This window comes from Solanum dulcamara, chromosome 10 (assembly GCF_947179165.1).
Source record: "Solanum dulcamara chromosome 10, daSolDulc1.2, whole genome shotgun sequence".
NCBI lineage: Eukaryota > Viridiplantae > Streptophyta > Magnoliopsida > Solanales > Solanaceae > Solanum > Solanum dulcamara.
This window is the reverse complement of record NC_077246.1, coordinates 64,676,492-64,688,485: the sequence shown is the minus strand read 5'-3', so window position 1 is coordinate 64,688,485 and position 11,994 is coordinate 64,676,492. Positions and strand designations below refer to the sequence as shown.

At 34.9% G+C, this 11,994-nt stretch overlaps 1 protein-coding gene across 1 annotated transcript; it reads left to right on the top strand.

Annotated features, from left to right (window-relative positions):
* The first annotated feature begins 440 nt into the window (after positions 1-440).
* On the top strand, positions 441-11,671 carry LOC129870036 (chaperone protein dnaJ 15-like). The gene is made up of 11 exons (XM_055944615.1): positions 441-1,078; positions 1,832-1,955; positions 3,237-3,319; positions 3,389-3,500; positions 3,581-3,685; positions 3,827-3,877; positions 10,101-10,190; positions 10,269-10,377; positions 10,495-10,643; positions 10,729-10,782; positions 11,042-11,671. The coding sequence occupies exons 1-11, from the start codon at positions 951-953 to the stop codon at positions 11,279-11,281; spliced, it is 1,245 nt and encodes a 414-aa protein (XP_055800590.1). The 5' UTR covers positions 441-950; the 3' UTR covers positions 11,282-11,671.
* The last annotated feature ends 323 nt before the right edge of the window (positions 11,672-11,994 follow it).

The following is an 11,994-nucleotide window of genomic DNA, read 5'->3' as shown; positions in this document are numbered from 1 at the left end:
ATTCACAATATTGAAAAATCATACAATTTTTTTTAATTAGCTCTCCAAATTTTATGCATATCACATAAATTGATACAAGTACCAAGCACAATGTTTAACAACTTCAAATATATTAAAAATTTAATTGATTCTTAAAATTTTACATATGCCACATAAATTGAGACAAATAAAGTAACATATATTATAAAAATTATGTTAAAAGTATTATAAATCACATAAAATCATATAAAATTTTATTGATTCTCATAATTTTATCAATATCGCATAAATTATAAATAAAATAACATATATTGGATTCGTGGTTGGATGAGCTCATGTAACTAGTAATCAAATAAGCTAAAGTTCGCTGTTTCATATATTTGTACAAAAAAAATTGACCCTTCCAAATTTATACTCATAAAATTCAATTTCCTTCTCAAGAAACCCTTTTAATTGATTTTTCGAATTCAGAAGCAAAAATCAAAACTCTTGTCTTTTTAGCTTTAGCGCTCCGTCTCTCTCTCTCTCTCTCTCTCACACACACACACACACACACACACACACACACACACACACACACACACACACACACTCTTCTCGTAAATTTCCTCAAAACCCTAGTTTTCTCCCTTTTCCAACATCATTTATCAATTCAAAATCCTTCTGTTAGGTCTCCTGGTCCAAGTTCCAACTAATTTTTCCAATTTTTGTTACCATTAATCCCAAGAAGATGAAAAGACGATCCAATTCTTTGAATTCCGTGAAAAATCTTCATAATTCCCCTCAATTCCTTCTCAAACTTTGATGTGATTGTGACTTTTCACAAAAAGAAAGTTTTTTTAATTGTTTTGCGTGTATACAAGTTTCCTCTGCCTGTATATTTGCAGACACGAGAGCTATTTGGATGATACACTGCAAGTAATTTGAAAAAAAAGAAGGTTCTAGAATTAGGGGAGGAAGAAATTGTGCTAATGGCTGGTTCGAAAATGGAGGGGTCATCAGCTCCAGCTGTAAGGCGAGACCCATATGAGGTATTGTGTGTAACAAGGGATTCATCTGATCAAGAGATTAAAAGTGCTTATAGAAAGCTTGCTCTCAAGTAAGTAATCCCCATCCTACTCGAAAGAATTTCGGTTTATAGTTATTGTGGTCGGTTTAATTGGGGTTGATCTGTTGGACAAATTATTTGGTGTTGGTATGTTATAGATTCAAATAAAGATGTGAAATGGACTTGAATAGATTGGAATGAGTATGTAGAGGATTCGGATTAGTTTTGGATGGAGACTTAGTTGATTGATTGAAGTTATACTATCGCTGTATGTACTTAAATGTCGTTATGAGTTGTAGTTGATTGATTAATTGAGTTGTTGCTGTGAGAATTTTACATGTATTGTACCTAAAGTGAAAGTTGGTGTGTTGTTTTGCTATGTATTTAGTTAGGATTTATATTTGACGTATCAAGCATTTTGAGGATAAAGTTAGCTTTAGCATGAAATTCATTATTAGCTATCCAAGAATTGAAGTTAGTAGTTTGAAGGTTGACGTGGTGTGGGAGTTGAGTAGTAGATAGATGATAGCTATGCTTGTGTAATAGTTTGTTGAAGTTATTTTATTGGAACCTAGAGTTTCTAACATGGAAAGCTTAATTGTGATGGGAAGTTAGGTTGGGTTATAGAGGGAACAATTGGTTTTAAGGGTGAAGGTGTAGGGAAGTTTGTTGATTCCTTGTCTGCCTCTATGCATTAGCTGAGCTTTTGTTTGATTATACCAAAAAAATTAAGAATTTCTTACATTAGTTTCTTTAGAAGAAAAAATCTCTCATACAGTAGCCATACACAACCTAAATTGGCAGGTATCATCCTGACAAGAATGCTAACAATCCCGAAGCTTCAGAACTCTTCAAGGAGGTTGCATATTCCTACGGTGTTCTATCTGATCCAGAAAAAAGGAGGCAATATGATATGGCTGGTTTTGAGGTACTTTGTCCACATCCACTGTCAATTATGGATTTTTTTTAACTGTCTCTAACAAAAATGAAAATGGGCATCTCTTGTTCGAAGTTTGAAAGCAAACCTTGTGGGCTCATTCAAGAAATCAAATCAAATAAACACGAAATGTCCATTGTATCAAAATCATTTAATGAGAAGTCAAAAATAATAAGTATCTTGCCTTAATCTATAGAGAAGTCCCTAAGTTCGTATGTTGCACGAATATATTGCAACAACTTTAAAAATTTGGACCACATATTCTAAATTTTTTTGTTTAAGCTATATACCTTACAATAAATTTGTTTGAACGGGATTTTTATAGCGTTGCCCTAGTGGGATTTAAATGTAGTTGTTCTAGTTGTATATTGTGAGGTTACATTAGGAGTCTTTGAGTTGTATCATGTATGGGAATCTTAAATGACCTATAAGCTCTCGGGATCCATGAGAAGTAGTTAAAAACAAAATATAATTGAAGCAAAAAGTACCACTAATTAATTTTTTACCTTATCAAAAAGAATCCTCTTACTGTATTAAGGCTTAGTCATTGTTAGTCACTCACATTAGGTCTGGCGTTTCTCAAAAGTTTTAGTTTGGGTAGAGATTTGTATGCCAGTATAGAGATAAGTTTGAGATTTAGAGAACTTTAGTATTAGAGAGCTCTTAGTTTTTTGAGAACACAAATAACTGAGTATTGGAATGAAATAGGCCTAAATATAATAGAATGGCTATAAAGGATTCATATAGTTAACCCCAACATCTTTGGGATCGAGGTATAGTTATTGTATCATATTTTTTTCTTATAAAAGAAGTTTACTTGACTTTTTGGAGCTGAATTGGGGGCTGTAGGAAAACTTAGTGGAAGAATTTAGAAGGTCAAAGAGGGACTCAAACTAATAAATTTGATGACATTGGTTATCTTCCACTGCTATTATGAAATATTGCAGTAGCTGGATTTATGTGTTGGTGTTCTTTTTGCAATGACTTCTCTATGTATGCATGGATTTTAAAAGGTGGTTGCTCACACACTGAGACACATATACATCTCTCTCTCTAGTGGTACATGTATAGTTTCTTTTTTATGCTTTTTGCAACTTTTACAATCTTTGGTAGTTAATTTGTAATCAGATATGATGGGCATGATTTATGTATTAAACAGACTCCCAATTGGCTAATACTTGTAGCAATCTTCAGCCGATTATAGTTCTAGATAACTGCTCACAAGCATGTACTATTTGCCTTGCTCTGACATTTGATCTTGAAAATTGTAAGGCTCTTGATGCGGAAGGAACAGATATGGAAATTGATTTGTCCAATCTTGGAACAGTCAACACAATGTTTGCAGCATTGTTCAGGTAATCATCATACCAAACTTTGTATTTTTAGTAGATTATTGGTGTTTGAATTTCCTTATGTCCTGATAGCAAGTTGGGCGTTCCCATCAAAACGACTGTCTCTGCTAATGTTCTTGAAGAAGCTTTGAATGGAACTGTCACAATCCGCCCTCTTCCAATTGGGACATCACTTAGTGGAAAGGTAGCATTTGATTTCCTCTTTCAATTAGCAGGGTAAAATATATCAGCTCTAGCAAGTTTTTTAGCTTGGTTTTGCTGCAGGTTGAAAAGCAAAGTGCCCATTTCTTTGGTGTAACGATTACCAATGAACAAGCGGAGGCAGGGCTTGTAGTTAGAGTTACTTCAGCAGCTCAAAGCAAGTTTAAGGTACACCCCAGATCTATAGAATTTTAATGGTAGTTATCATCATATTTTTATACTTTGTAAGCAGTGTATATGTCATGTTTTTTTGTGTTTTTTACCGTTCCATGACTTAAGATGTTAAAACTAAATTTTATATAATTTCAGCTACTGTATTTTGAACAAGATGCAAATGGAGGTTATGGCCTGGCTTTGCAGGTAGTATATTTTACAGTTTTTGTTTCCATTGTGAATTCAATATATTTTTAATTGATGTAGAGTTCCGAGTGATTTGAAGTTGCCAGGTAGTTACTGATTCATCAAGCTTCTAAGAAACGAATTTATTTTGGAAATAAAACCAAAATGAGTTGGTCCAGTTTAGGGAGGTGGATGGGATCAACCCATTAAACAGGAAATTATCACCCAACTTTAATTAGAAAAAAAAATGTTACTCTTCATCCCATACTTAATTTGGGAGACATTTCGAGCATGTACAGACATAACTTTCTCTAGGATTGTTGCTTGATTAGTAATCTATGCATCGAGGAAAGAAGCACCTATTATTTTCTTAAAAGATAAAAAGCAAGTCAGAAAATAACTCTCCTTAAATTGTAAGAAGTAACGTTCTTTAATTGCACCTTTAGTCCTCTTTTGCTAAGCGCTTGTTTTGATGTATCTCTATTGGCTTGAATGGGATTTTCCTGGGATTTAAAGCTTATTCTTGAGTTTTTTTTCTTTGTTTTAGACTCAGGCTGAAACTTAGGTTGAGAAATTAAAGCTTAGTCTTGACCAACATAACTTTTAACAACTACTGCTAGTTCCTTTTCTGCTTGCACTTATAGGGGTCTAAATATGAATGATTCAGATCTCAGCCCATTAAGTGAATTTTTTTTTGATGAAGTAAGTGAGATTTCATTAAGACATCCAGTAGATGCAAAGATTCAAAAGGGGGATCTGTCAGCTCAGTAAGAACAAAAAACTTAGAGCTAAGGAGCTGACCAAATTCAGGTAGTGATCTAAGTTATTTACAGGGGAAAAGTTAGCCCAGCTAAAAAGGTTAACCAAACAACTAGCCTTAAGCTTACAAATTGGAGTTAAAACTCCATCGAAAAATATCCTGTTTCTTTCATTCCAAATAAAATACAAGTTGGGGTCATGATCCAGATTTTCTAACTTCCATAGAGCTCCAACTAGTGTAGGCGTCTCTGATATTGAAGGGCATGGACCAACTTATACCAAAAAGCGCTAGGAACATGTTCCAAAAGTGTGTTGCAAAAGGGCAGTGAAGCATAAGGTGGTTGATGCTTTCTGAAGTTGACTGACACATGTAACACCTATTTACCAGTTGAAATTTTCTTCTCATAAGATTGTCTTGAGTGAGGCATGCTTCTTTTAAGGCTATCCAAGGCTTTAGGGGGGAGTTTAGTTTTCCAGACCAACTTCCAGGTCCATAGATCAATCATCATCTTATTAGAGAATTTTTGTTTTGTGTTTTAGAATCTCTTAATGGATATAAATGGGTCTGTATGAATCGGATCTGTAATCAAGTCTAACACCATGAAGATCTCAAAATTCTCTTTTTCGTAGCAAAAATCATGCTTGTATTTCTTTATGGGAAGAACTTCACATCTCGGGCGAAATAAAAGGAACTTCATGTCTGTTGCATTTGCCGAAATCTTCCGAGGCACCAGCGATGCCAATTCTTGCTATGACAGCTATTCCTGGTGAAGTGGGCCACCGATGGTGGCATTCAGTTGTTCGTTGAGGTTGAATTCGAAAATATCAAACCAGTCAAAGAGGGAGGAAGTAGTTAGGTCATCAGGGGTACCGGGAAAGTATGAAGGAAAGCATCTGAGTGTTCTTGAAATGGGTTGGAGCTCCACTTTGTGATGGTGAAGAAGTGGGATTATGCATTTTCTATCATAAAAGAGTCCTAGAAATTGTGAGGTTGGTTAGTAGGTAGTAGGTGTGTTGGGAGGGACTTGAACAAGATGGCTTATCATGTAAAAGGAAGGATGAACTTGGATTGTTTGGTAGGGTGGGGTTTGGGGAATGAGATGCAGAGAATTTAGGATTAGTGGTGGAAGGGGAGTGGTGGCATTAGGTCATAACATGAAGAAGAGAGATTTTGGAGAGATTTGTGTTCTTTTGACATTTTAGGTTATATAAATTATAGTGAGGCTTGCCACTCAACCTATCCCCAAGATAGAAAGCTTTAAATATCTTGGATCTATCATCCAGAGCAATAGGGACATCGATGAGGATGTCACACATCGCATTGGGGCAGCGCGATGAAATGGAGGGTTGCCTCTGGTGTCCTGTGTGATAAAAAGGTACCACCTAAACTTAAAGGTAAGTTCTACAGAATGGTGGTTAGACGGGGTGGAGTGCTGGCCAGTAAAGAACTCTCATGTTTAGAAGATGCATGTTGCGGAGATAAGGATTTTGAGATGGATGTGTGGACACACTAAGAGTGATAAGATTAGGAATGAGGTTATTCGGGAGAAGATGAGAGTAGCCTCTGCAGCAGACAAGATAAGAGAAGCGAGATTGAGATGGTTGGGGCATGTGCGGAGGAGGTGTGTCCACGCTCCAGTTAGGAGGTTTAAGAGGTTGGATTTGGGGGTTATGCGGAGGGGTAGGAGTAGGCCGAAAAAGTATTGAGGAGAGGTAATTAGACAAGATATGACGCTACTCCATATCACCGAAGACATGACTTTAGATAGAAAGGAGTGGAGGTCGCGGATTAGGGTAGAAAGCTAGTAGGGATAGAATAGTGTCTTGCCTTGTGTCGATTTAGGGTTGGTCGTAGATCTAGACGTGCCATTATAGTTGTGTTATTATTTTTTTTAATTATCACATTACTTTGCTATTGTTGTTGTTATTGTTTTGTAACATTTGCATCGTTTTGCATCGATTTTTTTTGCCATTATGCTATATATATTGTTTTTCTCTCTTACTTGGGGTTTTGACTTTTGAGTCGAGGGTCTTTCGGAAATAGCCTCTCTATCTCCATGAGGTAGTGGTAAGGTTTGCGTACATCCTATCCTCTCTAGACCCCACTTGTGGGATTTCGCTGGATATGTTGTTGTTTTAGTACTCCTTCTGTCCCATTTTATGTGACCTCCTTTCCTTTTTAGTCCGTCCCCAAAAAAATGTCACCTTATTATAATTAGAAATAATTTAATTTTAAAATTTTTCTTTTACCATTAATGAAATGATTCTCAGCCACACAAATATCTAAGAATTGTTTTAGACCACTAGTTTCAAAAGTCTTCCTTTTTTCTTAAAAATCGTGGCAAGTCAAAGGGTGCCACATAAATTGAGACGGAGTGAGTACCAGTTAACATTTTTGAGAATTAGAGCTTACATAGTGGGAATTTGGCCATGAAAATCAAATATTATTCACTTTATTTGGAACTTAAAAGTTGGAGTTGTGTTTGACCATACTTTTTGCAATGAATATTTAGAATTTGAGTGTACTTTTTATAAATATGGTTTTACCCCTCTATTTCTAAAGACTATCAAAATCACCCAACTTGAATAAGAGCCTGTTTGGATTGGGCTTATTTTTAATGCTTTTAAGCACTTTTGGAGTGTTCTGAGTAAATTAAAAAATGCTTATCAACTCTTAGTTTTAAGCTAAAATGATAAAAATAAGTCAAAGCCAAAAGTCATAAGTTGGAATTTCTAACTTATGCTTTTGGTTTATAAGTCAAAAATCAAAAGTCAATCCAAGCAGACTCTAATTTACATAAAACATACAATAAAATCTACTCAAAAAGAGTACTATCTCAAAATAGATAGTCACATAATGTCATTGATTAGATTCCATATACGAGCTACTACATACTATTACAAATAGTTTTTCACTTTATTTGGAATTTTTGAAGTTGGAGTTGTGTTTGGTTATAGTGTTTGAAAATAATATTTGGTCGTTTGCATATATTTTTTCTAAAACAATATAAATGGGGTCGTTTTTATAAAAACAAAAAAGTTAGGGTAAAATTTGTGAAAGGAAAAATATAGTGAGAGTGAAAAAAGTGAAAACATGGTTTAGGGTGTTCTCCAAATTCCAAATACAACTATTTGAAACTTTCATGGCTAAACGCTTATTTCCAAATAAAGTTGAAAAAATATCAGAAAAAATGAATAATTCTCATTGTCAAACGGGTCCTTACTTTAAATAAATTATATATATATATGAACATGCTGAAATCTAAATAGTCTTAATTATTCAGTATTCAACCTCTCTACCTCTGCAAGGTTGGGGTAAGGTTTGTGTACACCCTACCTTCCCCAGATCCCACTTGTGGAGTTACACTAGGTATATTATTGTTGATGTAGACAACATCTTAATATTTAGATGTGTATCAATATTCATACATTTTAATCTTTAATAAAAATAAAAACAAATGGGCCCTAAATCTCAACCAAACAAGTGGGGTTTGCTATATAAATTCTCATTGACCATATTTCTCAATTTTAATTCATCTCAGACCAATATAGGGCAAAAAAAAGCTATTGCCTGTTTAGATCTTTCACTTCCATTGTATCTTATCTTTCGCCAAGTCTATCTGGATTCCAGAAATTGTGGCTCTTTGAAGACAATTTGTTTCATTTGATTTTAGGTTTACGTAGTCTCTTTTAACACCTCCACTCACTATGGTTTCAAACCTACACAAAAGCACATCTAGAGATAGACATAGGACATGACCAATCTTAAAGACTTACCCTCAATTTGTACTACTAGTTCATTCTGGCAAATGTGATCAGCTTTAATCTTGTATAAACTTGAATGACCACAATCCATCTTAGCATTTGCATCTCTGCTCACTTATTGTGGATGTTTTTGACCTTAACAACACAACATTCACTGTCATATAACATTGCTAATCTTATTATTGTTCTATAGAACTTACATTTCTTTTTGGTAGGCATCCTTCTATCACATTACACCATGATAGCACTTCTCGGCTTCAATCATCCGATTTTGTTCATATGTAACCTTTTTCACTTATTATTCTATTCTCCATCTTAGCATTTGCATCTCTGCTCACTTATTGTGGATGTTTTTGACCTTAACAACACAACATTCACTGCTATATAACATTGCTAATCTTATTATTGTTCTATAGAACTTACATTTCCTTTTGGTAGGCATCCTTCTATCACATTACACCACGATAGCACTTCTCGGCTTCAATCATCCGATTTTGTTCATATGTAACCTTTTTCACTTATTATTCTATTCTCATGGAACGATGAGCCTAAAATCTGAATTGATTGCATTTAGTAACCATTATCTTGTCGAATCGCACCTCAACTTCACTCTTCTTATGCTGACTAAACTTTCAGTTCATATATTCAGTTTTACTTCTAGTTATCCTAAAACTCTTATTCTCTAGAGTGCTTCTCCATAGTTTAAGCTTTTGATTCACACCTTTGCTCCTTTTTTTTCAATTAGCCAAATATCATTAGCAAATAGCATACACCATGTGACTTTATCTTGTATTTGTGTTGGCCAACTCATCCATAACTAGTTTAATTAAGTGTAGGCTCAATGTTTATCCCAGAATTCATGGTTATGACTTATGAGAAACTCTTTTTAATCTCCTACTACTGTTCTCACCCTAGTGACAGTTCCTTTATACATGTACTTCATGACATTTACATATATAATATAAATTCCCGATCAACATAACTTTTAATATTAAAAAAGCTTCCCCGCATTTATCGATCAAATGTAATGTCTTAAATGACATCTTGATGCACCTCTCATTTCAGTTTTCATAATGTCAACAAAAGATTTAGCTTATGAAATTTGTCAGAAGTAGTCAATTCTACTTTTCAAAAAAATATTTTTGCAAGTTGATTCTAAAAGCTTTATGATTTTTCCTGTAAAGGGAAATAGTAGCTATTTTGACACTGTCCCTGATGCCTCAAAATGACTCATGAGTCATGACTTATATGTGCGTATAGGAAATTATGGTCAGGGGCCAGTGTAGTAGATAAGGCTGTATGTTTGTAAGATCTCAGTTCTCTAAAGTATTGAATTCAGTATAAATCAACTGCTTTGGAAACCTAGACCTCATTCTTGAAGTTTGCTGATTTTGAAGCTCTTCACAATCTGCATCAGTTGTGAGGCTTCTATATTCAAGTGAACTCACTTGTACCAAGGAGATACTGGACTTCGTATTCTTTATCTTCAGATATATAAGCTCAGTATGCTCATAATTACATTAAATCTGCCTGCAAACTGGGTTTCTTCTTGTCACAGTTATCTTTCGAGTAATTCTTTTTGACTGTTAGTTCTGATGTGATTTGTGAGCAAGTGTACTGTATTTTATATGGACATGTTGTGCATGTCTTGTATATGTTAACCAGGCAATTGACTGATCAGAATATCTTAATGAACCTGATGAATTGTCATTGTATACAGGAAGATAGTGAGAAAACGGGTAAGGTAACGTCAGCAGGAATGTATTTCTTGCACTTTCAGGTTTACAGAATGGATTCAACTGTGAATGCGGTATGTGAATATCAACCTATTGGTCAAATCCATTAATGCAGTGTTGTCAGAACTAATAACTAATTTGAAATATTGTAGTTAGCAATGGCTAAGGACCCTGAAGCTGCTTTCTTTAAGAAGCTGGAGGGCCTTCAGCCTTGTGAGGTCTCAGAACTAAAAGCTGGCACTCACATATTCGCTGTTTATGGTTGGAGCTACTTATTTTGCTGAATACTTGGTTTTTGTTGCTGCAAACACCATCTAATTCCCAATTGATTGTCCAATGCTAAATCCTCAAGGCTGAATTTTGATCTGATTTCTGCAGGAGATAATTTCTTTAAGCCAGCTACTTATATAATTGAGGCTCTTTGTGCCAAGTCATATGAGGATACTACTGTTAAGCTCAAGGAAATCGAGGCTCAGATTTTGAGGAAGAGAAATGAGCTTAGGCAGTTCGAAATCGAATATAGAAAGGTCTTCTTCTGGACAATATTTATCATCGGCGATTGATTGTTTCAGATATCCTCATTGTACTCTACTTTCCATGTGATGTTAACAGGCATTGGCACACTTCCAGGAAGTAACCAACAGATACAGCCAAGAGAAGCAGTCTGTAAGTTTCACTGCTGCAAGTCTTCATGGTTTAACTATCATTTTCATAAATGTCCTTTTATTGAGATGTTAAAGTCCAACTTTTGATTTTCCTAAGTTCTTCAAGTTTATTTCTCATGAAATTATGAAGTGGTAATTAGAGCAATAGATTTCCCTGGCTATCATCAATGCATCTCTTGATTGCTTAGATGCTACTTCGCTTTGTTCCTTCTAGTACCTGATTGTTCCCTTGTGCTGATTAAGTACTGCTGTTTGTAAAGGTCGATGAGATGTTGAAACAAAGAGACAGCATCCACTCTTCATTCACAGTTTCAAGGTCAATTGCTAATCTAAGTGGCAGTGGAAGTGGGCATTTCAGTAATGGAAGTAGCAGTAAAGTCCTTGGTGAAGATTATAAAACCGATAGTCCAGGGGAAGATGGAAGCTCAGACTCCAAAGACAAGTCATCAAAGAAAAGATGGTTCAACCTTAACCTTAAAGGATCAGATAAAAAGAACTGAAAAGTGGACGGTTATCTATGTTCTATACTTGATGCCGAGTCTGGAGTTGTTGCATTGCTGGCAAAGGCCACAGGCAGGTATTGTGCTGCCGGAACAAGTTGTCTTCGTATATTCTTTGTTCAATTTGTTAGTTTGTGCTTTTTCCTGGTACATTTTGTCTTTAGGCAAGTAAGGTGTGGAATATATAGGTGTTGTTTCTGTGATTGTATGCATGATTCTTGTGATGTACCATAAACTAGGCTGATCTTCACCTTCAATCCATATAAGATTATAGAATTCAGAGGTGTTGTAATTTTAGTCAATGGGCATGTTCTTTTTTGGTTGGCACTGTGAAGTTGTAATGTTTCAATGATGGGAATCTCAATTCTTACAAAAACAATTCTATAGAAATTCTATCTTGTATTTATTTACTTTAGCATTGTGCATGCACTTTCCCTTGAAACACTAAGTGTATACAATATGAGTTTTCTCTGTTTTTTGGTGTCAATTTATATTTCTTACTCCCTCCGTTCCATTTTACTATTAACTTGACACTCTTTTTAAGTACTCCTTCAACTATGACGCTTTTCTTAAAAAAACAATCTAACTTTGCGGGAGTCCTAATCCCCCTCTGAACAATTCTAAAATAGCATAAATACAACTTTTTTTGGTTAAACCTCAGTAACAAGAAAGAGGAAAAAATCATGCGTCAATCATTTTATTCCTCTTTTCCC